Raw genomic sequence first — 24,863 nt, 5'->3', positions numbered from 1 at the left:
ATAAAAATATAATTTGAAAACTGCATTTTGTATCTGCAAAAGTTGAAGTACTTTTACACAGTACTTTAAAAGAGAATATTTTGAATCTAAACACCATATAAGGGACTCCAGAAATTAAATTATGATGGTTCGGGAGGGTTGAGGGGGAATAACTTTCCTCCCAACTCTGCTATCGGTCACGCCTCTGAAATCAATCCCCTCCGTTAATCCCTTTGAAAAAAAATCAATAACTGATCTAATTAGTGCATCAAGACAGAATTAATTAAATTTGTATGCCCTCTGCAGCAGCAGTGGCTTCATCTTCCCAATTACCAGCTAATCAGTTCATTTAACTATCAGTTAAGTATCAGAAGATACTGTGAAGAGGGACTTTCTTCTTTTTCTCTAGTGAGATGAAGTAAAAGGCAACATAAAAGCCTAATATAATCTGGATGATGAAAATCCTAATCATGCATTTTTTTCAAATAATGAGGCCTCTCATTTCCTTGCTGCTCGTCCTCTCAGATGAAGGATGTAGGATGAAGGACAGCTATTCTTAATGACTAACTTGACCTACATTTTAATGAAGTCTTTTCCAATACCTGCTCTGTTATGGACAGCAAAGTCAAGGCAAAGTGGCCTCTGTGTCAACATTCATCCACTGAATACGGTTTGACAAGATTCATACTGAGATCTAGAATAATCTTCACTATGCACAAATTCTGAGATAAATTGGTACAATAGTTTAAAACCATCTCAGATGCGAAGATAAAAGGCAGTAAACATAACAGCATTTTAAGGATATTTTCCCAGTGCTTGTTCCTTCTGCTAAGTTAATCTGGTGCCTGTGTTGAGCCATGCGTTAAGAACCTTCCCACAGTAAATTATGAATGCCTAAGTTTGCGTGTGTTGTAGTGAATTATGAATGCATTGGGCTGCTGTGGCGACAACGGGTTCAACGCGAACTTCAAAACATGTGGCAAGTGGGAGGAACATTCAAATATAGAAAGTGGACAAAATGTAAAGGTAAAATATATAATTAAATCTAAAAAGAAAAGACAAAATCTGTGTTATTTGTTCATTTTACATCAAATTATTTAGAAGAAAAGTGTTCAAAAAGTGAAGAATTTTCAGCTTAGTCATATTTTATCACATACTACCTTGGATTTCATACAACATTTTTCTGATCAGTAACAGTTAATCTTCCACTATTCAGAAAGTCTCAATGTTAGCTATTTTTAAATATAAGTGAAGTGTTCAGAAAAAAACTCAAGAAAAGATGAAAAGGATAAGGAACTATTTAAAATGAAACTGAACAGACAACATATCTCTAATATAGAAAATACGGACAACAGGGAGGCTCAAATCGACTGTTTTGTTTTGTGAGCCTTTAGCCTCCATCAGTCATGCGTTACACTAAACGTTAAAATGTTAGCACGATATTTGAACTCTTAGAGTTAAGGTTACCATCTAATTTTTCTATTGGAAATACACACAGACAATGCTATTTACAGAACTATTGCTTACTTTGCTAATTGCTAAAAATAAGATACTATGGACAGCCCACACTGTCAACTCATTTAAATGTTTTATCCAACCCCACTTTCTTTTCTTAAGCAGCAATTTCTCTAAAATAAATAATTATTGAAAATATAATTTAAATGCTGTTTGTCCTGTGAGGCTGAAATAAACTTCGATAAAACTGAGACACTGATTAGTTTTGTTTCAATTTGACTGGATTTCTGTGACAGTCTTTTTAACAAAGCAATGATTGGTGCATTTCTAGTTACTCTCACAAAATATATTTTCTCCAGTAACATAAAAGTCTCAGAGCAAAAGTTACTTTGCAGTTTGAAAAGACATTAATTTTCAACCAGTTTCATTCAAATGAAATGCAAAACAAATTAAAATCCCATGATAAAATAAAACGTGCCCAGAAACAGCATTTTGAAATGATCACGGCGGTGGTGTCCAGAGTTAGTCCTCAAGGGTCAGCGTCCTGTTGTTTTTAATATTTCTGTGGCTCAACAGATCTGAATTAAATGAACGAGTCATTATCAGACCCTCTGCACAGATTGAAGGCCTGCTGAGGAGGCAATTCAGATATGTGAAACAACTGTGTTCATCCAGCAACGCTTCGAGTTTGACCTATGATTATATTGTGAGGAATTTGACTGAATCACATTAAAGCTGGTATCCAAAACTCTTTTTAAATCTGTTTTTTAACAGTTTCATCTTGTGGCAACAGACAATAATTTGACAATTATTGTCTGTTGGACAACACAGATTTGATTAAAAATGACAACTATTACTAATGTGCATACCAGTACTATCTGGTAAAAGTATTGCTCATGTCTTTTTAATCTAGTTTGCCATAGTTGGATTGGACTGGATTGAGAGCTGCAAGTAATAATAAGTTAAAAGCAAACTCACATTATAATAAAAACATTTATCCTTTTGTAATAAGTCTTATTTAATGCTCTGCAACTCTCTCTATATGTCTCCACGTTGTTTTCAGAGTCAGTACAAATAGTGTAATCTGGCCGCTAAACCCAAGAAGGTCCCTACTGTACGGTCGCCAAATTGCTGTGTCAAAAGCGTTTATGAGCTTCATGCCCGCCCGGTCTGGCCTTTAATGCTTATTTTGGAAGTGGGGAAAAAAAAAACTTTATGGTCAGCATTCTCTAACCTAAATGAGCCTTCATTTCAGTGCGGTGTGAGAAAATATAAAGTACATTCTGAGTAATGTCGCTCAGATCAGTTTGCATCACTGCAGTAATAAAATCTATGAAATCATGAATAAACTTTTATGTAGGAGCTCATATTGTTTGCCTTGCAAAAGACTGTTTTTTCAAGTGAGACCTCTATAAATCTGACCTAATATGATACTTCAAAGAGCAAGTAATGCTCTGCCTTTGAATCTATTTTACTGTTTGAACTTCACTTTATTGTTCAGAAACAGTGGCTGTAATTTAACTAGCTTTATCACATTTCCGTTATTCATCCTATATTGGGAAGCACTTCCCATACACCTTGCATTCTGCTGAGCCATCATGGTTCCTGCAGAACAGAGCTATCTCGAGTCAACATGCCAGCTTTGCTGAGACACACTCCGATATCTCATTAAGCAAACACACACAAATGCTAGAAATGATACACCACATAGAAAGCCCTCCCCACATCACCCTGCTTTGCCATTCCCATCAACTAGTAGTTAATTATCTAGCTTTGATTGCAGGCATGTTCATTTCACATTATTAATTAGGATTGTGAATACTTCCTTAATTAGACCAGACCAGTCCTCAAGGACACTCTGCGTGTTTCTATCTCTCTCTCTCTGTGTGTGTGAGGGGGGGGCGTGTGCGTGTGTGTCCTCTCACCAGTTTAAAACGCTGCATGGGGATCCTACTGGTGTCAATGGGACTCCTCTTGGGTTCATCACCAAATCTCGCCTCTGGAAGTGCGACGGCGCACATCACGTGGGCCCATCTGCAGCCGTGTCCACATGGAAAACAAACCACAACAGCACACACTGATTATTAGGATACACATCCGCTTTATTTGGTGGATCTCTTGAGATTAGGGATGAAAACGCAGAGATAATCCAAGTGAACAAAAAGCATTGCTCACTTGTTGTTTTGGGTTTTCTTCAGGGCTCCACCTCTGAGGTTACAGAGACAGCACTCCTGAGAAAACCAATAAAGAGAGGTGAGTTACCAAAATGTTCTCATGTGCTTGGATAAACTTGAGGTTTGTCTAGCAAAAAATACAAATAAAAACCTATGGAAATATGATTCTATATCATACAGTTTATAGGCACCCTTGGCAAGGATGTCTAAAAAACCTTGAAATAAAATTACAAATTTAGAAAAAGTCTATATTTAACCTAACTGATTAAATGGGGAGAAAACCTATGTTATGAAATGTGTTTAATCAAAACAATGTAGCTGAACTCTTTAAAAAAAACTTTTATTTTTGATTCAGATCAGCATTTCTACAAACTTCTAATAATTGATTTACTACTTTCCTTTTCCACCAAGAACAAATATGACGAAACAGAAGCCCATTTCTTTTAGCCAGTGGCCACAAGGCTGGACAGTGTGTTTATTACACACACTGAGCAGGATGGTAACAAAGGTAAATAAATCTGAGTGAGTGACATTTTGGGGTTTACCAAGTCTGTGTAACGACCCTTAGACTGTATCTACATGCAAACTGATTGTTAGGGAGGAATGCCTGGAAAAAGATGTTCTGTCCTGCCATCAGAACCCCCTATATAACTTTAATTGGAAATAATATCCTTTGGTCAAGTAAGATTAGGGTTTTTAGAAAGAAAAGAAATACTCCAGGTGCCTTCTACATAAAAGAAAAGGTTAATATAAGAAAAAGCATCTGATGCATGCTATTAAAAGGACAGAATTATATATTTTCCAGGAACATAGTGTGATTTTACACCACAATCAAGTGACCATGTTATCTTCAGTTTTTTATAATATTCATATTATATTCATACATATTTTATATGTATGAATAGACAAGACTAAGGGCTTTTCTTTTGTTAAAAATCAATTCCTTAAAACAAAGGTTAGGTTTCTTTAAAATTCTCAGAATAAGAGTATCATTTTGCAATTAAAAAATAATTCAATTTATTGTTACTTCTACATTTTACCACTTTGATACAAGACAGGACAGCTTTGTTAAAATTGGACATAAACTGTCTTACATCTGCAAAGCCTCCTTCCGAACAGCGATCACACGACCATTGTTCGCTGATGTCTTCTGCAGCTACACGGTAGCAGCCTACAGGAAGGAGAGAAGGGGGAAATCAGATGTAAAAAAAAATGTCCCAGTAGAGTGAGATAAAACAACACAGTCGACAGGAACAGCGAGGTCTATTGTTACAAAACAGTTGAAAAAATGCCATAGCCACATTGTTTCCAGAGGTTTTTGATGGCATTGAAGTGGTGGGTTTCTGTGTAGACAAGCCCAGTATTGCAGACTAAGTGGAAATTGAGATCTTAGTGGTCTGTGTGGCCGTGTGTGAGGGATTATCTGGGTGGCCAGGATAAAAGAAAGCATAAAATAAAAAACAATACAAGTTTTTTTAACAGTGGTTTCTGTGTATGTTTTATGCTAAATGATACTTTCATGTAAAGTGCTTCAAGTGATGATTTGTGATTAGTTTAGAAGCTGAATGTGCGTTTTGCAAGAAAAACATTTCAAATTATTTTCCACAAATAGAGATTTTTTTCAGATTTTGATGTAGTAAAACTGCTTTGATTCCTTTAAACCTAGCAGATGGTTACAATAAAAGTACTAAAGCCTTCAGACATATAAGGAAGAGGGACATTTTAAACTCTCCAATCTTTTTCTTGACTATCCATCACATAACCAAAAATAAAATCCAAGCCCACCTCTGTTTCCTTTCCAGAGTTCAGATTACTGTTCAGGGGGGAAAGCTACATTAATGTGTATTCGTTCTCCTGTCTCAAAATCAAGCTTGTGGCTTTTTCCCTCAGTGTCAGATGACATAAGCTTCATCTCTTTCTCCCTCATGCTAGCACAAACCAAGTAATTACAAATGCAGTACAGCTGCTATGAAGTCACCGCACAGTGCAGAACATGTCTGGATCACAGAGGATATGTGGCAGGATCAACTCTAGTATCAGGGATTGATTCTGACTTTGAGAGAAAGAAAGTGACTGTGAGACACTTCCAGATGTAAAGAACAGCCAGGCTCAGAAGTATTCATACTGTTATAGGTTTCTTCATTGGACCAAGTTTGGTTCAGTTTGGTTCTGAAGTGATAGGCAATGTTTAATAGGACATTATTACGGTAATTACGTTTTGACAAAACAACAGCATAACTATAAGCCTCCTCAGTAATAAAGAGGGAAGCCTGAGTTGGCATTACAGTAATCAAACCTTTTTTCTAAATGCTCAGCAGTCTTTTGCATGCTTCCACTATTACACTTCAAAAACATAAAATCTCACTAAGTATTTTCTGTCTAGTTTTAATGCAAATATCTTAGTATCCTGGAAATAAGAAGAAAACAAATTACAAGTAACTTTTTAACAATACATAGGAGCATACGAGGAGTCAGCAATTCATTAATATTAATAAAAAGATACAAATTAATTCCTCTGGCAGATTTTGAAAAAAGTATCTTTTAAAATCAATATTAAGAAATGATTGACTTAAAACAAGCTCCAATATCTTGCTGAAAAGCTACATTACTTGTAAGTTAGTCTAATTGTGTTTCAAGTTTACTAAGACATAAAAATACTTGGTAACACATGGTTCTTTTTGCTAGTTGTTTGCTGTTTGCCATTTAGTACTTTTGCAGTAAAGTAAATTAGGTTTGCCAGAGGATGTTAGTTTGAACCCACTGACACTAAGAAGCTTGATGGTGTTTCACTCTGTTTTGTTGTTTTTAGTTTTCAGTCTCAGTCTCTCATCCTAGATTTAGAAATGCTGGCAACCTTTTGGGAATCACAGCATTATGGCAAATACCTACATAATTTAAGTAGTACTGATGTCTACAGTTACTCAGTACAAGATGCAGTGGGCCTGTTTCTCTCCCTCTCTGTCTTTCTTTTTGAACCATAAGGACTTGCAACTAAAAGGCAATTAAATAAAAATCTGGTTTACTCATTTAATGCAATGGAAGTGTGTCGTATTTGGGTCTTTTAAAAGAATAATGGGATCACATGACACAATATGTCCCTTATTCCATGACCATTTCAGTCCCCAGACATAACCTTCAGATAGAAAACTGTGATGTTGCCTCTGCTCCTAATGTAAATATAAATTTTTAAACTACTTTGAATGCTGTTAATTGCAGGTCTAACAGAGAAATCTAATTGGGTAAAATGGTCAGCAGCATGACAACACAACGGGTGAAAATCAGCCACAGATCTCTTGGTGCGTCTCTATAAAAGCTAAAGCTGAATGTAAAATGCATAGGCTCTGTATGCTGTCAAATGAAAAGATATACATATTTAAAGGCTTGTTTCTGGTTTGGGGCTTTAGAACACGGCCTATGTGTGGTGAAGGGAAAAGATTTGATTGGCTGATGAGGGAAGCAGAATACCTCTGAGAGAGAGAGAAAGTGAGGGACAGAGAGAGTGGACTGAAAAGAAAACAGACTAAAGAAAATCAGGACGTATAAACCCAGCGACCTTCTACCAAATACATAAAACATACTCGATCTACACTTTCTGCTAGTTGGTAAGTCCCATGAAGCTTGACCACAGTAAACAGTGGCATGTACAACAGAAAGCACTCTCGCTCACTGTCCTTCCCACTCTAATCATTCCTTGTGCCGACTTACTTGCGTGAACTTGCAGACAACAGCTCTGGCAGTACAGGAGAGGGGAGGTGCCATCTTCTTGCAGCAGAGGGTTCGTAGGAGTTGGGGGGCAGTTCTGTTCTCGGAAAGAAAAGCAGATCTCGGGGACCAGGGGCTTGGACCTCCTCAACCCGCCACAGCCAGGCGTGGGGGGTGTCTCCATTGGAGACACAGCTTTGGAGGGGTCCTTCACTGTGACAGATTTGCTGTCCTCAGTATTGTCGTCAGCCTGCAGGAGAAAGAGGCAGCATAATTTTTAAAACTTAAACAGGCTGGAACATTGACAGGGTATGTGGGTGATGAAACATATGCCTCCCTGCGTTGTAAAGAGAGCTGTCACTCTACGTGACATTTCAGCCAGCAGGAAATTGCAAGGGCCAACTGTAATAAACAGCAACGTCCCTGTGGAAAAACTATGTGATTATTGTGACCTGTGGGTTTAGTGTTACTTCTATTATTCAGGTAATTGACCGGTAATCATTCAGCAGCAAAAAAGTGAGTTTGAAGAAACTATATTAGGATTACGACACAATATTTTCTGCTTCAGTAGGAAATCTAAGATTCCTCTTTACTGTTTGTTTTCACTTTTCCCACCAACCTTACATGTCGAAAGAAGCAAATGTACTTATTTGAACTCTGTAACTTCAGAACATAAAACAACAGAATCTTGTTAGGTTACATGTCGGTTTTAAATTTAAACAAAATGCAGGCAAGGTAATATAGACTAACAAAAATGTTAGTCTATATTACCAACAATATCCTGCCAAAGTGTTCACTGACCATTTGTTAGACAGTTAGAGCTATAACTGAGTGGTGTAGGTTAAACCATAATCATATGTTAGTAAAATGGCATAGTGAAACTCCAACCCAACAAATAACAAGAGAAAAACATCAAGGGAAATCAACACTACTGAAGAGTACTGTCTTGTAGAACTCAGTGTTCAAGTAACCTTAATATATTTTGTTTTGCAGATTTTACAATACGCAGCAAAACGGAAATTAGAACTTCCATTTTGATATATACCTATAGATGTGAGTTTACCTGATAATATGGCATGAAGAGTGTGCAAACAGCACAGTGTGGCTCCATGGTGGCTGCATGAGCATTGTACTCCCTCTCCGCAGAGAAGCAGCTCTTTCTGTTTTGCCAAAGGTAGATGAGAGGCTTTGCCCATCCTTCCATTTCATTCTCCCCCTCCTCATCCTCTTCCTCTTCTGCCAGGCTTGCTTCAGGAGGCTCTATTTTAAGAGGGTCAAATGTGAGTTACAACAATAGCTGTTAATACACAACACATAATAGAACAGAGAAATTGGAAGGTATAGTTCATATGCCGAGGAAATTATTAGATTTTCTCCTCACACCGTGGAACTACTACGAATCTGAAAGTTGTTTCAGCTGAAGTCATTTTTAGCAGCAACACTATTTTGATGTGACTTTCAACATTTTTTTGATTTTTAATATGTTTCTGTGCTACACTAAAAACAATATAGTGATTATTCATCAACCATTGAATACATTATTAAAGGTTTTAATTGAAAACATGGTGCACAGTGGAAGAGTTGGTAGCACCAGGCTAGATTTGAATCCTGGCCTGTTCTCTCTGTGCATTCGTGCGTTCTCTCCTGGCACTCCAGCTTCCTCCCACAGTCCAAAAACACGACTGTTGGGTTAATTAGTCTCTGGATTGTCCTCAGGTATGAATGCGTCTGTGTGTTTGTGTAATCCTACCCTTTGTTTTTTTCCACCTACCTGATTTTTAGATTACATATTCAAAGCACTGACCATTATACACATATTTGTTACATCATACTGACTTTTTGTATTTATACAAATTCAGTCTGAAGAAGACTGAGAATCCAGGAGATCAGAGTCTGGAATCTTGACCTAAAAGATCAAATCAAGCTCGAACTTGAGTTGAAAACTGTTAAGTTAGTTTGTCCAAAGAAATTGCATCGGTGTTGCACCGTCACAATTATAGACTTGCTTTATCTCATGTTAAAACTAAACATCAGTTAATAATGTATTTTCTCAGCCGGCTCTAGCTTATTTGACTCTTTCTCAAGGGTCAAAATCGGGAGACATTTGATAATAAGAGCTTATCTTTTTAGTGATTGTTAGTTAATTAGGTCTATTATTTGGCTGTGGAAATGTAGCATGTGTTAATCTTATAACTGCTGTTTGCAGTTTTCATTCTCTAATGCAGACTTGCTGTGCAGTCGCATCTAATCCCTGTAATTGTAAAGAATCCTAGCAACAATTTTTAATTACGTCTTCACCAAGGACTGTTGTGTCAACAAACAGAACTCTTTGCTTTCCTGCTGATGATAAGAGTTGACTAAAATACATTTTTGGATTATATTTACAGCCAAAAACATTCAGTATGTTGTTCTCATCTCACAATAATCCCCTCATTTTTAATAGCTTTCTGTTAGTACTGCTATAATTATTGGTTGCATTTATCAAATGAAAATTAATATCTTGCAGCCATGGTTACAATAAGTTCACATGCCTGTGAAGTGATGAAAAAGCTCTTCAATGCAAAATAAATAGTAGTTCATCTTTCTAACTGCTGTAATAATCATTAATAAGTGAGCATGGGTGCTTAAACTTAAGATATTACTAATAAAACCAGTGAATATGCACAGGCAGGTCCTGCGCTTTGTGAATTGTTGCTAAAGAATTGCTTATAAGTACGCCAAATGTCCATAAGTCACAGATGATATTTGTTCCAATTTCCTAATCAACTGATCTGTGTATTATTTAGTTATCTTTGGTCTAATCCAGACATCATTTCATTTAGAAGCTACTCTCATCAGAAGGGAATTTTTACCTAATTTCACTTAATCCAACATGTTCTATGTAACTATAAGGATAACAAGTTGTATGCTTTTCACACAAAACTATTTTTTGTCAGCTGGCACTACCCAGACTGAGCACTCATCCACTACATTGGTGAAAGTGGTGATGCATGCAGTGAGAGTGCTTGAATTTGTCAATTACTACTATTTAAGCCTAAAATTGTTGCAGATCCAAAGCTTTGATAGTGCTAGCCTGCAGGAACATATTAACATCTGTAGTGGCTGTTTCTAGTCATTTTTTTAACATACTGGTATAAAGGTTATAAGATATTCACAACTCATGTTCATCTCAACTGATCTGTGTATTATTTAGTTATCTTTGGTCTAATCCAGACATCATTTCATTTAGAAGCTACTCTCATCAGAGTAGCTTCTGAAGAGAGTGTTAGTGTTAATGTTTCAGGAAGGGTGAGAGAAAAGGTTTGGCCTTATGGTATTTATTCAGTTATGTGGCAGTGATACAGTGCAGAATTGTGAGGGTGTTTAAGTAAAATAGAGAAGCAATTTAGGTGTTTTGGTCAGGAAAGAGTGTAGGGAAATTTACATATTATGGATAAGTAGCTATTAGTTTAAACTTTCATATCCGAGCAACCCTAGTAACATGCATAACTCATTTGTGTTTCTAGCACTCATGCTCATTTGAGGACTTGGTGCTTAGTTCAATCTGATGTCTCCACAGAACAAGCTATTTCCTGAATAAGAAAGTCCTCACAAAGCCAGGGTCATTCTACTGTCATTAAGATAAACAGTTGCAACTGGTGCTGAAATATTCAACCCTCACAATCATGAAGATAACGAATGTGATTCTGCATGTACACATACATCAAGAGTGTTGCTAAGGCGGACCCTCACGCCTGCCTCATATAAACCATGAAAACAAACAGATCATCTATTCAAAAGGTCATTGCACTGTGGTAGGCCAGACAATTAAATGTTTATGAGCACATTGACGTCAGAGGCATCATACTGGTCATGGTGGTGGGATGTCATATCATTTAGAATATAAGGAGGGAAGGAACAGACCACAGAGATGAAGGATTTACTGTGGGAGAAGACACATTTGAGTTAATGATACAGACGTTATTAGTTACAATGCTTCACAAAAGTATTCACACTCTGAGCTTTTTTGAATTTTGTCACATTATAACCACAAACTTCAACGCATTTTATTGGGATATTATGCAATAGACCTTCAAAAATAATACACAACTGAAGTGAAAGAAAAAATTTTATATGCGTTTAAAACTTTCTTGTTTATAAATAAAATCTAAAAAGTGTGGTGTGCAAATTGTTTGCAGCACCTCCTGAGTCAATATTTAGCAAAAACCACCGTTCACTGCAATTAAAGATGCGAGTCATCTGGGTAGTGTCTCTACCAGTTACGTACGTCTAGAAACTGACATTTTAGTCCATTCTTCTTAGCAAAACAGTTCAAGTTCAGTCAGTTCAGATGGAGAGCATCAGTCAACATCAATTTTCAAGTCTTGCCACAGATTCTCAATTGGATTTGGATCATGACTTTGACTGGGTCATGGTAACACACAAATCTGCTGGTGAGCATCCAATTTGAGCTGTATGTTTAGGTGCGATGTCCTGCTGGAAGGGGGGACTTCTGCCTCCGTCTCAAGTCTTTTGCACCCTCTAACACGTTTTCTCCCAGGATTATCTGCATCCATCTTCACATCAACTCTGACCAGATTTCCTGTCCCTCCTGAGGAAAAGCATTCCCCCTTAATGATGCTGCCACCACTGGTGCGGAAGGTGTGTTCAGGGTGAGGTGCAGTGTTAGTTTTCCACCACAAACAGCGTTTTGCCTGTAGGCCAAAAAGTTATATTATTAAACTGGGATACTGTTTTATTGTCTAAGCTTGCTTGAAACGTCTCAGTTTTATCCCTGGCCTATTTACGGCGTCAACTGGTCCACATGATGATTTTTGGTTGGCTCATACCTCTAAGGACTTCACAAAATAGGAGAACACTTATGTAGCTTCTATAGGCAAACTGATTTTAGGTTGCAAAGAACAAATTTACTATTCAGATGTTTTTAAACAAGTTTACTTTTCTTTCCGTTTCACTATTATTACCATCTCTCCTATTGTAGTTATATTGTACATTGTCCCAGTTTTAAATAAACAAACCTAAAATCTAAATTTTGTCTTTCATATGAAATCCCAACACAGTACATCAAAGTTTGTGATTATATTGTGGAACAAAACGCAATTAAGGGGCTTTAACAAGACTGTAAATTTGAGATAACTTTAGTCAGTTTAATGATTTCTGAGTAGATTGTGCCTCTAAATCCAATTAAGGAGAAGGAAGTTTATGGCAGCTATGTTTGGGGTCACTGTAATTTAGCCATGAAAAAATGTAAAATATGGTTTCTGAATTGGAGCCACCCCTTACGACAGAAACCACAACAGACAACACCTTTTTTTTTTTAAATGAGCATTGCTGAGCATGACTTTCAACAGGAGCATTTACTGCTGTCTGCAAATCTTTACAATGCTTAGCCATAACAGTAACGTTCAAAATAACTCGATGTGTGTATGAGAATGTGCCCACCCTCATCACTGGCAGTCTGTTGTTTCACAGCGGTGGGGACGGCTCTTGCGGTGGGTTTCCTGAGAGGGTGACGCCAGCTCTTACTGGTCCTCTTGGCTGACAGGGCTGGGTACTGGGACAGACAGGGATTAGTGGGAGGTTAAACCATGCAAACAATTTGTCTTGGTGTAAAGAATAAGAAATCAACTAAACTGTGTGTGTAAAAAAAAGAGAGAGAGAGAGAAAAGGAAAAGAACTCACAGCACTAACTTCCCCAGGCTCAAGGCCAGACTCATCACATTTGTAGTTATTTGGGTCATTTTCCTCTTCTTCCTCTGAAGAATCACTGCTGCAGCGTCCTTTCAAACTATGTTGCTGCTCTTCATCTTCAAGATCAGATGCTTCTTCATCTTCCATATCCGTCTCGTCTTGTTCGGTCCGGTGAAGCGATGCTACCCTCTCAGGGTGTAAACACGCATCGGCCTCGCTCTGTCTCGACACAGATCCAGCTCTGTTCTCTTCGACTTTCTGCAACTCGTAATCCTCACAGAGTCCCAGAGGTTTGATAGCACCGACTGAAAGGAGTGAGGTGGGCTCCAGCTGGGCCCAGGTGAGACTGTCACCTTCATCCTCCTGGTTCTCTGATCTGCATAGGTCCTTCGCAGCATCCTCCAGGTCCGTGACTTCTTTGCACTGAGGTTCGGTCCACATGGTGTAAGGCAGAGGATCGTGGGCGAAATCAGATGGGAGATCTGGGTGCAGACTCTGGATGAGAACTGCAGGACTCTGGGAAGTGAAGTTCTTCCAGATACTACTGGAGGAGGTTTTAGGCTCAGTGTGTTGGGAAGAACAGTTAGAGTACATAGTGTGGTAGTTAGGTTTTAATGCTGAGTGGTTCTCATGCTGAGGGTGTAGTGAAGAATCAGGGGTTTGAGGAACATCACTAGCGTTAGCAGATAATAGCATTACATTTGGACTGCAGGCACCGTCTCTCTGAGTTCTGTAGTTGTCTTTATTTGGATTAGGCAAGTTGAGTTGTACACTTCTCTGAACTAGCTGGCTCTGAGTTGTATCACTTTGCTCGGGGATGAAACTTTCCAGCGTTGCGTGATCTCCTTCCGCAGCAGATTTTATTAACATTTCATGGACGTCGCCAGATGTTCTCTTGCACAAACCACTGGCAGCTAAATGATCTGTGTTTGCTTCTGCTGTCTCCTCACAATTAACTGAAGCCTCTAAATGCCAGCGGTTGTCATGGTCTCCTGTACAGGGTTCTGCTGGCTGTAAATTAGTCCCTTCCTCCCTAGCTTCCTGTGAGGACGGCGAGCCGGTTGGCGTCTCCCTCTGAAGCACAGGTGCGATCTGGTGGCTTAATGCTCCGGATTTGTGGAAATGAGTGAAGTCATCATCGGCGGGGGTGAGGGAGGGCATCTCCTGGGTCAACACAGGTGGCAACGGGGAAGCGCCCACCTTCCCGGCCGGCTCCGGTGTGAGCTGCGGCATATCCGCTGCATTCCTCTGCAACAGAGGAGGCAAAAGGCTTTCCTCTGTGCTGCCTTTTCCCACACTCTGAGTGTGTTGTGAGGCAGCAAAGGAGCCACTTGGTGTGTAACTATCGCCCTCTGCTGGCTCATAAAGTGCTTTCATGTCGGAGTGTTGATTAACATGTTCAGGATCAACATCGACGTCCATGTTCTCTGCTTTTACAGTGTCGTTAGTGTAATTCCTGGTACCCGTATGCGTGCTCCTGTCAGTGTCAGTGCTCATAGTTAATGCTGAAGTTGAGGAAGCTGATACGTGAGCCTGAGGTTCAGAGAGACACGTGTCCATCAGAGTCTCTGCAGACCGGTTCGTGCGGGAAGGTGAGTCGAGGTCTTGCTGCGCAGAAAACCTCGAATCGCTGACTTCCAGATGCGGCTGTGGAGCCCCGGGACCTTCCCTGGGTCCTTCTGGGCTCCAGTTTGTGACCCCTGAGAGGTCCTGGGGTTCAGACTCGGCTGCTTTTAGCCTGTCCTCCACGAGTAAAGTCTGGGGGTTTGACTGAGATGTGTCCTTTTTAGAAAACTCCAAATTTTTACTCTCAACACGGTTTACTTTGACAACACACATTTGTTTGCAAGCTGGTGAGAATAAAGAAGAGAAATAAAACAAGCAAATATCAGTCAGTGATGGAAAAAAAATCAGCTAAAGAAATGCAAGAAAATACATCTGATCATACAGAGAATTTTACAATCACTCATCATGAACATGATTGTCATTTGATTTTAACTCTTTAACTCTGTTTCAGAGTGAACTAATCAAACAACATGGTCAAAATTATACATACAGACTCAATTTTTGGGGGGATAAATGTAAAGACAAGCAAGTTTCAGAGATTAACCACCTGACCCAAATTGTTCCACCAGTGCCTCGGTCTTCAGTAAGACCAGTTTAACATCGCCACAGGCTATGGGTGTGTTTTGGTGCTCCTAGCACTGATCAGATACTTTCAATGGGTGAAAGTATTTGTTCCAGAAAAAAAAATGGTCAGGAAACGCAAGAGGGGTTTTTCTGCACATTACTAACGGATCTTTATTCAAATATTACTCAGGATGTGTGTATATATTTGTATGTAAAATTCGGACCCCCATTTGTATTAGTAAAAATTCACAAGAAAAGTCAAACATGTATCATCATTTCTTATTTTTAAAACTCATTGAAATTGTTTACTGCTCCAAGTCATGCTGATGATGAACCTGTTTTGGAAAAGGAAAAAAAAAAAACTAATAAAAGTTAATCAAGCCATCTTACCAGAAAACTGAGGCAAGTTCTGATTCTGGTTGTGTTTGGACTCGGCCTGTTTTTTCTTCCCTTTCTCCAGCTCCTTGTAGGAGGTCCCTGCTGCAGACCGCCTCGCCTTGGGGGCAGACTGCCCACCCAGAGGTTTTCTCTTGCTGCTGCTCAGTGCTAAGCTGCCATCCAGATCAACAGGCTCCTCTGTGGTCCTGAGGCGTTTGGAGCGCATACGAGAGTGACCGCTGCCGTGACAGGAGAAAGATTGCAAAAGAGTCAAACCAAAAAGTTTTCATCTTTTAGAGAGAAGAAAGATCACAGCAGATTGCATATGGTACCCTTTGTTAGCAGACTTGGTCTTACGGCGCCTCTGTAACCAGCTCTGCAGCTCCGGTGTCGTACTGGGAGTGGGAACCGTGTGGTCGATGAGCGTCGAGTCCTTGCCCAGCATCCAGCTAGCGTAACGGTCAGGTTGGAAACGCTTCACAAAGGGTTCCATGGATATCTTCACCATATCCTTGCTACATGTGCACTAAAGAAAAGGAGGCAACAGTTTTTATATATATATATATATATATATATATATATATATATATATATATTTATTAAATTACATTGGATTACTTTGGAGCTATGTGAGCACAACTTCATATTGAAAGTCGGCCATTTCAGACTTCATTCACATTTCTTATTTTAAAAATCACTAAAATGGTTTGTGCAAAGCTTTAAAACGATTTGTGTTCAGATTGGCCTGAGTGTGATGTTACCTGTGTGGCCACCTTGCCGTAGTCTATCCAGCGCAAAGTGGCAAAGTTGGTGGACTCTGCACAGTTGAAGCCATGATTGAATCCAGCATGGTAACCATACGGGAAGGTGATCATGAACTCTCCGGCTTCCTGAGTAATCTGAGTATTAATCATGAAGTGAGTTGGTGAGAAATGGGACAAAGAAATAGTGTAGACAGAACAGTAAGTTGGAGCAAGTGAAATTTCAATAGTTTGGATCCTGGCTTCAGTAAAGGCGGTAGGGCAGGGAAAGCTAAATGTGTACAAAATGAGGAGTTTACCTTATCAAAGGGAATGCCATACTTCTTCAGTATAGAGGGAGAGATGAGGGTCATCTTGTGGCGCAGAAAAGCTTCGCAGCCCTTGAAGCTGTTGGGAAAAAAACCTGAAAGAGAAAAACACACATACACACACCAGTCTGAAATCACAGAGAGTCTGAAAACAAAAAGGAGATCTATAAAAAGATATTATCTTAATATGTCAGCACACAAAGAGTCCCAGTTTCCAAGCATAATAAAATCTAAAAGAATGATTGAATTAATAAACGATAACAAAATTATTCCCCAAAGCAGTCTGATTCACATTAAGGGTGATATGTGAAATAGAAATGTATCAATCCATCTTCTATAGGGGGAGTCGCTGCCCATCTCTAGCTGTCAATTTGTACACTCTGGCCATGGGACACATTTCTAAAAGTTCATAATGCCCTGCACTCTAACAAGGTTCCCAGTGCTTCTGCAAGAGAATAAATCCCACATCATCACAGATACTCGACATTGCTTTTCCTCATAATCATTCTTTGTTCCAGTTAACATGATTCCAGTTAACACTCCAGAAGTGTATAGTAAACGCCACACATTTATGCTTCTAGATGACAGACAAAACTTCTCCTACACCTTAAAAACAAGCGGTTGTAGATAGTACACAGACTTGTTCATGGTGGAGGCTACTGGGTACTGGATACTAGTCTGCCTCACGTTTACGCCCAAAGAAAAAAGGATTTTAATTATTATTTAAAAAGTTCCTTTCTGCATTCTGATTTAAAATGTCTTGCAAATTATTTTTATAAGAAACTATAAAAATCAGTGTGGTGTTGGTGATTTTGTCTAAAATTGCATTTAAAAAATGTCTTCACTTGGTATTTATTATCCAAGGAATAAGTGCGTTTAAATTGAAGGCTGGGTTTTCAACAATGTTTTTTGTATTTTTTTTTTTTTCGTACCTGTAGCCAGGCGCTCCAGTCGTTTCCCATGCTCTGGGGGGATGGCATACCTGTTAGAGAGGGACATACAGAGTTATTTCTGGCTGCACTTAATTACTGCCTCAGTGCCAACATTAGGAAATTCAAGACTGCCATCAAGTGGTAGATAAGGGAAAAAAATGGAGGAAGAAATATCTACTTTTTTAACTGTTATTTATAAAATGATTAATAAAAACAGTGAAATTTCATTGCTTATCCTATTACGATGCTCAAGTTTTCAGAATAACTGACACTTTCTAAGTTGCAGCTTCACAAGAGCCAAAACCTATGTAATGCAATGGAAAGGTCAAAAGAATCACTGATTGCTGGTGCAATCAATTTATGGAAAAAAGGAAACTATTCTGTGTTTTCCTATGAAACCCTACTGATGCAACCTGATTTAAAAGTTGAAACTCTGCCAGAAACTCAGATAGTGTGACGGAGGCCCCTCAGGGATTCAACCGGCACTCTATCCGACCAGCTCCATCCGCCCTCAGGTCTGTGGCATCTCCATCATCGTGTGACCCGTCAGCTTAACGCAGCAGTGGCACAGAAAGAGGGGAGACACAACCTTCGGTGGAGGTGAAGCGGGGAACCGGGAGGGGAATTGAGAAGGCTGCCATCTTTAAGCTGATCCCCTCCTGAGATGAGATGCTGAGGAAAGCAGCAGGATGAAAGGAGCGCACCGGTGAGCATGTGCACCAGACGATAAGGGGCTGCAAATACGTGCAAGTACTTGGCACACGGGGCTGCACTAAGTGAGTGTGTGTTTATGTGTGTGTCACAGTCTGGCTGTGACACCGATCCCTGTGGGGGCTGCAGGGCTCCCCACTCTAATGAGCAAAACTACCTCCAGGGCAAGAGAAGGAAATGGAGCAAGGCAAGCTGACAAAGAAATGAAAAGAGAACTCTGTCTAGATCCATCTGCATTCCCCACCTCGTCTCTTACTGCAATCCTAACCTCCAAATAACGCAACCCAACTCAAATGCTTGCATTCATCACAATACCATGCATTAAGCAACAATAATTCAACATAAATTAGAAACAAAAAAAAATCTCTCACGTTTAATTTTAGAGACAACAAAGGACATGTCCTAAAAAAAACAACAAGTCACATAAAAATTTGAGAAACCTTGGCGAGTAACAGTGGTTCATCCATACTATTACCATACTAATTCATAACTATGTGTAAACTCACACTGACAGTGAATGCAAATGATCTAATTATGCAAACAACAAGTGAGAACAGGAAACCTTGAGCTGAATGAAACACATCAACAAAAATCTTAAATAACATGAAGAATGTTCCTTTTCTGGTTGAAAGGAACATTGAAGGATGTTAGCAATAGCTACCTAGCGCTACAGTGCCTTGCAAAAGTATTGAAGTTTGTTCCGTCCACAAGTTTGAAAGTATTTTATTAGGATTTCATGTGATAAAGCAACAAAGTAGTGCATAATTGTGAAGAGGATGGAAAAAGATACACAGTTCTTAAAATTTGAACAAAAAAATGTAAAAATTCAGTCTCCTTAAATAAAAAAAATCAAAAGCCAGCAACTAACTTTGAGTCATCAAATAAGTAAATGGAGCTAGTCTGTGTGATATTACATCTTATTATAAATATAGTTGTTCTGTGACATCCTCAGACGTTTTTTAAGACAAAACTTGTGAAGACTTGGTCAGCCATCTAAACTGGCAGTCTAGGCAAGAACAGTGTGAATCATAGAAGCAACTAAGAGGACCATGGTAACTCTGAAGGAGCTACAAAGATCTACAGCTCAGGTGGGGGAATCTACTGAAAGGGCTTCTAATAGCTTTGCAAATCACAAAACTGGCCTAAATCAAAGAGTGGAGAGGAAAAACCAACTGTTGGGAGCAAAGGCATGCTATTGCGATGCAGGGACAAGTTAGGTCGTCATGTAACTGGAAGACGGATGAAGCAAAATACAAGAAATTTCTGGAAATTGAAACTGTAGGAACAGACAATAGAGTGGAGGTTCACCCTCCTGTCTGTTCCAGAGCAGTACGCTCTGGCTGAACATATAGCCAGAGCGACAATGGTGAGGTTCAGATAGAAACTTATTTGTATGTTGGCCTAGTCAAAGTCCAAACCTAAATCCAAATGCCAATCAATGGCAAGACAGTGTTCAAAAATGCCATCTACTCAATCTAACGGAGTTTGAGTTACCCTGCATTGTAGAGTGGAAATCTTCAGATTTGTCAAATTGGTAGAGGAAAACGAAATAAAATACTTGCAGTTATAATTGCAGCAACAGGTAATTCCATAAATATACTCAGAGGGGGTAAATGCAAATGTATCTCACACCTTTCAGGTTGTTGTATTTGGAACAATTTCTAAAAACAATGGATCGTTTTCCTTCCCCCTTCTCAGTGTGAATCAGAGAACTACTTTGTGCTGGTCTATCACTAATCCCAAATACATGGTTTTAAGGAGATAAAATGTAAAAGAACCTCCTGGGTAGAAATACTTCTGCAAGATTCTGCATTGCTTGTATAATCTCAGTAAAAATGTTTTTATTCTAGCCTTCAAAATAATTTGCTAGAATTTGGCCGTAGCAACTGTGAAAAGACGAAAGAAAAATCTCAGCTATCACCGTTTTCAAATGTGCTGAATGGTGGAGGTGAGATTGTCAAAATTAGACTTCAATTTGCAACTGCTGTCTTAATTGATTTTTAATCAACTAATATAAAGTTTACAGAAATTAGTTACAACATTTGGTGGTCATAAAAAGGTTGCAACCATAGCAAAATGCCTCATTGCTAACCACAGAATAGTAGGTAAAGGTAAGCATAGTCTAGTCTTAAAGAGGAACTCTTAAACGTTAATCAAATGTGTTTATTAAGTAATTTGGATTTAATTCATATTAAAGAGGCTTACTGTACAGCATAGTGACTTAATATGTAAAGTAGTAAATATCGGAAAATATTTGATCATCAGTGTATTAGTGAAGCAACAATTCAAAGGCATATTTGATATTTGCTAACTGAGTTTGAGCTATCCTGCATCACTGTATTGCATAATCATAAAATGTCTGCTACATGAACTGAATTTATTCTATAATTTAAATATCTTACATGACATTTCATCAAGCTACAGATTCTTTTTCTCAGATATCAGAACCAACTATTTGGTGATGGGAACCAAAGATTGGTCGAATCTGTCTGGAAGTTGTACCACTTACGCCACTTTGTTGAATATTTACACCTTTGTATGTTCACCCTCATACTGAAATCACTGCCACACACACTCACCAGGATTTGGGCTCTCCAAAGTGGAGGTAGTTGATGCTATACAGATCCATATCCTCTGTGTGCCAGGAGAAGGTGGTCTTCCACATCCCAAAGTAGAGATATGGTGTGTTGACCCCCTGTATGGACACACCACAGTCCTCCTCGATAACATCCAGGATGGAGTTCAGATGTCCAATGTTCCACTCTTCTATGTCCTAGGAAATTGGAAACAGGGGCTTAAACCGGTGCTACAGACAATTTACAATCCTGTTGTTTTCTGTTTTTTTTTTTTTTTTTTGGGGGGGGGGGGGGGGGGGGGGGGGGGGTTAATCAGCTACATAAAATATTATGTTCCAGTGAAATCCCAGGTCTTCCTGTAAAAAGTGACTATGACTATATTAAACTAATATTCTCAACAACAAAAACAAACTGAAACCAGAGATATACAGATAAAACCATTCCTGTGATGTACACTCTGCAATGCTTTGAGTTAAAGGCATTTCAGACAGGATTCTACAGACTCTGCAAGCTACATGCACCGAACCTAAACACAGACAGACGATTATGACTGACTACGAGGGGGGAAAACAGGCCAAAAAAAAGAAACAGAGAGAGTACAAGTGAGATAGACAGGTCACCTACCTCATCATAGAGGCTGCCACTGACATCTGCACCATATATGGGTGAGACAAAAGTGAGGTTTTTCCAGTATTTCCTCTCAAGATCTTCATAATTCAGGTAGCGAGGTGTACAGTACCTTTAAAAGGGAAAAAAAATTAAATTATATTGGTTTTTTTCATAAAACCCTTGACATAGATGTTACTCTGCATGTATTTCACAGTTTCCTAGATTTCAAAAAATCTTTAAGTGTAAAAGAAATGTTTCAATCATTCCTAATTTTAATCAAATGTAGACTAATCTTTGAATGAGTATTATTTGTATTTTAAGAACATTTAGGATCCCTTAATTATGTGAACAAACGCTACTTAGAGCAGGTCACTCTTAAAAATGAAATTCACCTTCACAAAAGGTGAAATTCAAACACAATATGAAATTCAAACAAAGTGCTCCATAACAAAACATTTTCTAAAATATTCCTCCGCCAGCACCAGAATGGAAGTACCTGTTTGTGAAATACTAAGAATTAATAATATTGAATATTAAATGCGACACTATAATACTCACATGTCACTGTTTGCTAACCGCCTGAACTCCTGCACACTAAGAGGTTTCTTCTGGATGTTGTACTGAGTGAAGAGTCCCGACTGGCCCGCCACCATCTGCTGAATGGGAGCGTCGATCATTAAATCATCAATATCGTCGTAGGTTCGACGCGGCTTCCAGCCTTTAGGGGGGATCACCTTTGGCACAAACAAAGAAAGCAGAGACTTGTTGCTGAACATATAACAGGAACTTTACAGCAAAATCTAAATGATGAGAGCTGATTTGGAAACATTGCACTCGGTTCGCTCTCAAAGAGAAACTCCTTAAAAGGTTTCTCTCTGATTTATTTTCTTAATCCTGCTTGAGTAGGTTAATAAAGCTCTGATACATGAATAAAGAGGAAGCAATGATGTATACCTCTCAAAGTCTCTACCAACCTTAGCCAAGCCTGCCCGGTGTGCACCCTGAGACTCCATGTACACCAGGTACTGGTTGAAGTCTTTGAATTCTTCCATCGTGGGCCTGAAGGTCATAATCTTGCAGGTGGGGTTTGCAGGGGCGGATACCTCTGCTCCCGCCATCCTGCCTCCTCAGTGGCTATAATCTGAGATGGGAAAACAAATGCTTCTATTATTTCTATAAACAAATGCTTCTATCATTTCTTGCTGTTTTTCAATAGACGGTTGTGTACTATTAGAAGCCATATTAAGTATGACTTTAAGTAGAAAGGCAGCCCATTCTGCTTCTGCAGGAATAATAATACATCTTTAAAACTACATTGTTCATTTTCCTTATTGCTATCATTTATGATGAACATCATGCCGACGATTTGTGTCATTATTATTATTATTATAACTAATATTGTTATCATCATCATTATTCAGTGTGTGAATGTGTGTGTTAATGGAAGTGACCGATTTTATTGTAAAGCGTCTTTGAGAACCCTTTCAGGGTTGAAAAGCAATACAAAAGTCGGATTTCATTTAATCTCAATATGTTTTATAAATAACTATCTTATTAGAAACAACTACTATATATAATACATTTGAATAGTAATAGTACTGTTGGTGATTTATTTTAGCTGTCATTGTACTTTTATTTTAGAATTTTTAAAAAATGTATCTCTAAAATTAGGTTAATTTTAGGTATGAAAACAACTTTAAAAATCTTAAAGACATAAGATGGGTTGATATAAACATATCTAAACAATTTAACCTTTTAGATCCCAATACAATGAGCAAAATTATGTAAGCAATGTATCATATTAAATGTCCTTTTTTCCCCATTTAGTGGGATGGCTGAAATCCCAATCTAAGGAAAGCAGATGTCTTATATACAAGACCACTAGATGGCAGTAGAGATTCAGCATATATTGTTTTGATTACTTGAACCTGCAGCTGCCCCTCGCAGCATTTTGTCCCAGCCACCCATCCCAGTTCCACTCCCAACTTTACTGTCGGGTACACAAAGGATCACATTGCACCATGTGAATTCAGATTTCCGCACCCTTTTGTACTCCCTCTCGATGCTGCCTCTTTGAAATTTACATTACCGCATAATAAATCATTAATTTTAGAAAGCAGCTACAGACTAAAAATAGATCACTTAAAACACAACAAGCAAAGTAAAACAGAAACTACAGTTTTGTCTTACACTTTGGGTTTTAAACAAATTATTAAAATTCTCGATAACCTCCTGGAACAAGTTGATGTAACTAAAACAAATCTGGCTACACTCGAAAGAGTTTAAGTCTATGCTGAGCTGCATTTGACTATTAATACTTCAGCGTGTGTAACTCTGCTCATCTTTGTTGTCTCCCAACGTAACTAGCCAGCTAGCCTACGTTCTGTTATGATGCCGAGTAATGGCTGAACAAACAGCGCAGCTTGCCAATTCAGCTGGCCAGCTCACGTAAAACTACACAGTCAACAGGCTTCTCAGATGTGAACTCACAAAACTCCGTTTATTGGTATTTACCTTTAGTGGCAGTAAAGGGGAAGGTATAAATAACTAGTAGGCTAACCTAGCTGTAACGTTAGCTAACTTGTTACAGTACAGGGAATGGGGTTTAAATGTCCCTCGCAAGGTGGCTTCGCATAGGCCCTTAGCTACATCCTTTCCGACTTCTTGTGGTCGAACTGCTCCATTCTGGAGTTTCAGTGCTGGTGTGTTTGTTCGTGACTTGCAGATTTACTCGTAAGACAAACAAATAAAGACATGAAAGCTCACAGCAGAAGCACGATTGCCAACTTCAGTGATTGCCAGTGCTAAAGGGTTAGCCGCTGATAGCTTCGAACATTCTGCAACAAGAGCCACGAAATGCAACCTGCTTCCTAAACACTATGATTAAAAAACAGGACTCCGTGCACCGTTCTTCCTATAATATCACTGTCGAGAACCCGACTAAGCTCAACAGTTTGTGCCTACCTTGATGAAGAGACGGAGTCGTGTTGTTGTTTATCTGCTTCCTTGTTCACCCAGCTGATTCACATGACAGCTGCTGCTTCGTGTAGCGAAGAAGAGGGGCTGCGCTTCACATCGCCTGCGCTTTACGCTGCTGCTGCTACTGTCATGGCCGTGGTGGTGTAGCCCCATCCATGTACTTTGAGATCTGCGAATTAGCTGGCGAAGGGGTCTGCAATGTTTCCAATCCAAAGAGCCATTTCCCCCCCGCAGTACAGCAGAATAACTTTTGTTTAGAGCCCAAATTAGTTTAAAGCATTCTTTATACTTTTTATACATATCTATCAGATTCTTTTCTACTTTTAGATTAAAACTTGCTGTGCTGCCCCAGGCAGAAAGACATTTTGCCCATATCAAAAACGACCACTGCTCCTTTTGGTCAGGTTTGTCTTGAGGAGCTTGTATCCTATCATTGATTCATTTGGGGAATTTCTGCTGTGCCAAAATTGGAAGAAAG

At 38.9% G+C, this 24,863-nt stretch overlaps 1 protein-coding gene across 6 annotated transcripts in view; it reads right to left on the bottom strand.

The window, feature by feature from the left end:
* LOC114145442 (lysine-specific demethylase 4C-like) overlaps window positions 1–24,500 on the bottom strand; it is a 33,764-nt gene extending 9,264 nt beyond the window's left edge. The window contains exons 1-17 of one of the 6 annotated variants that reach the window (XM_028019009.1): window positions 24,371–24,500; window positions 22,381–22,547; window positions 21,965–22,140; window positions 21,422–21,536; window positions 20,801–20,994; window positions 17,511–17,560; window positions 16,570–16,673; window positions 16,271–16,408; window positions 15,842–16,035; window positions 15,522–15,748; window positions 12,993–14,851; window positions 12,753–12,864; window positions 8,374–8,570; window positions 7,314–7,560; window positions 4,703–4,779; window positions 3,610–3,665; window positions 3,360–3,468 (exon numbers count right to left, since the gene is read on the bottom strand). In XM_028019009.1, coding sequence (XP_027874810.1) covers window positions 3,360–3,468; window positions 3,610–3,665; window positions 4,703–4,779; window positions 7,314–7,560; window positions 8,374–8,570; window positions 12,753–12,864; window positions 12,993–14,851; window positions 15,522–15,748; window positions 15,842–16,035; window positions 16,271–16,408; window positions 16,570–16,673; window positions 17,511–17,560; window positions 20,801–20,994; window positions 21,422–21,536; window positions 21,965–22,140; window positions 22,381–22,524 — 3,999 coding nt within the window. In that variant the 5' untranslated portion in view covers window positions 22,525–22,547; window positions 24,371–24,500. Of the gene's footprint in view, window positions 1–3,359; window positions 3,469–3,609; window positions 3,666–4,702; window positions 4,780–7,313; window positions 7,561–8,373; window positions 8,571–10,611; window positions 12,005–12,752; window positions 12,865–12,992; window positions 14,852–15,521; window positions 15,749–15,841; window positions 16,036–16,270; window positions 16,409–16,569; window positions 16,674–17,508; window positions 17,561–20,800; window positions 20,995–21,421; window positions 21,537–21,964; window positions 22,141–22,380; window positions 22,548–24,370 lie in introns of those variants that run through there. The other 5 variants (XM_028019010.1, XM_028019013.1, XM_028019011.1 and 2 more) reach the window with 5 other exon arrangements.
* Between the last annotated feature and the right edge of the window lie 363 nt (window positions 24,501–24,863).

Source organism: Xiphophorus couchianus, chromosome 5 (genome assembly GCF_001444195.1).
Source record: "Xiphophorus couchianus chromosome 5, X_couchianus-1.0, whole genome shotgun sequence".
Classification (NCBI taxonomy): domain Eukaryota; kingdom Metazoa; phylum Chordata; class Actinopteri; order Cyprinodontiformes; family Poeciliidae; genus Xiphophorus; species Xiphophorus couchianus.
The sequence above is the reverse complement of the archived record's forward strand: the minus strand, read 5'-3'. Positions and strand labels throughout refer to the sequence as shown.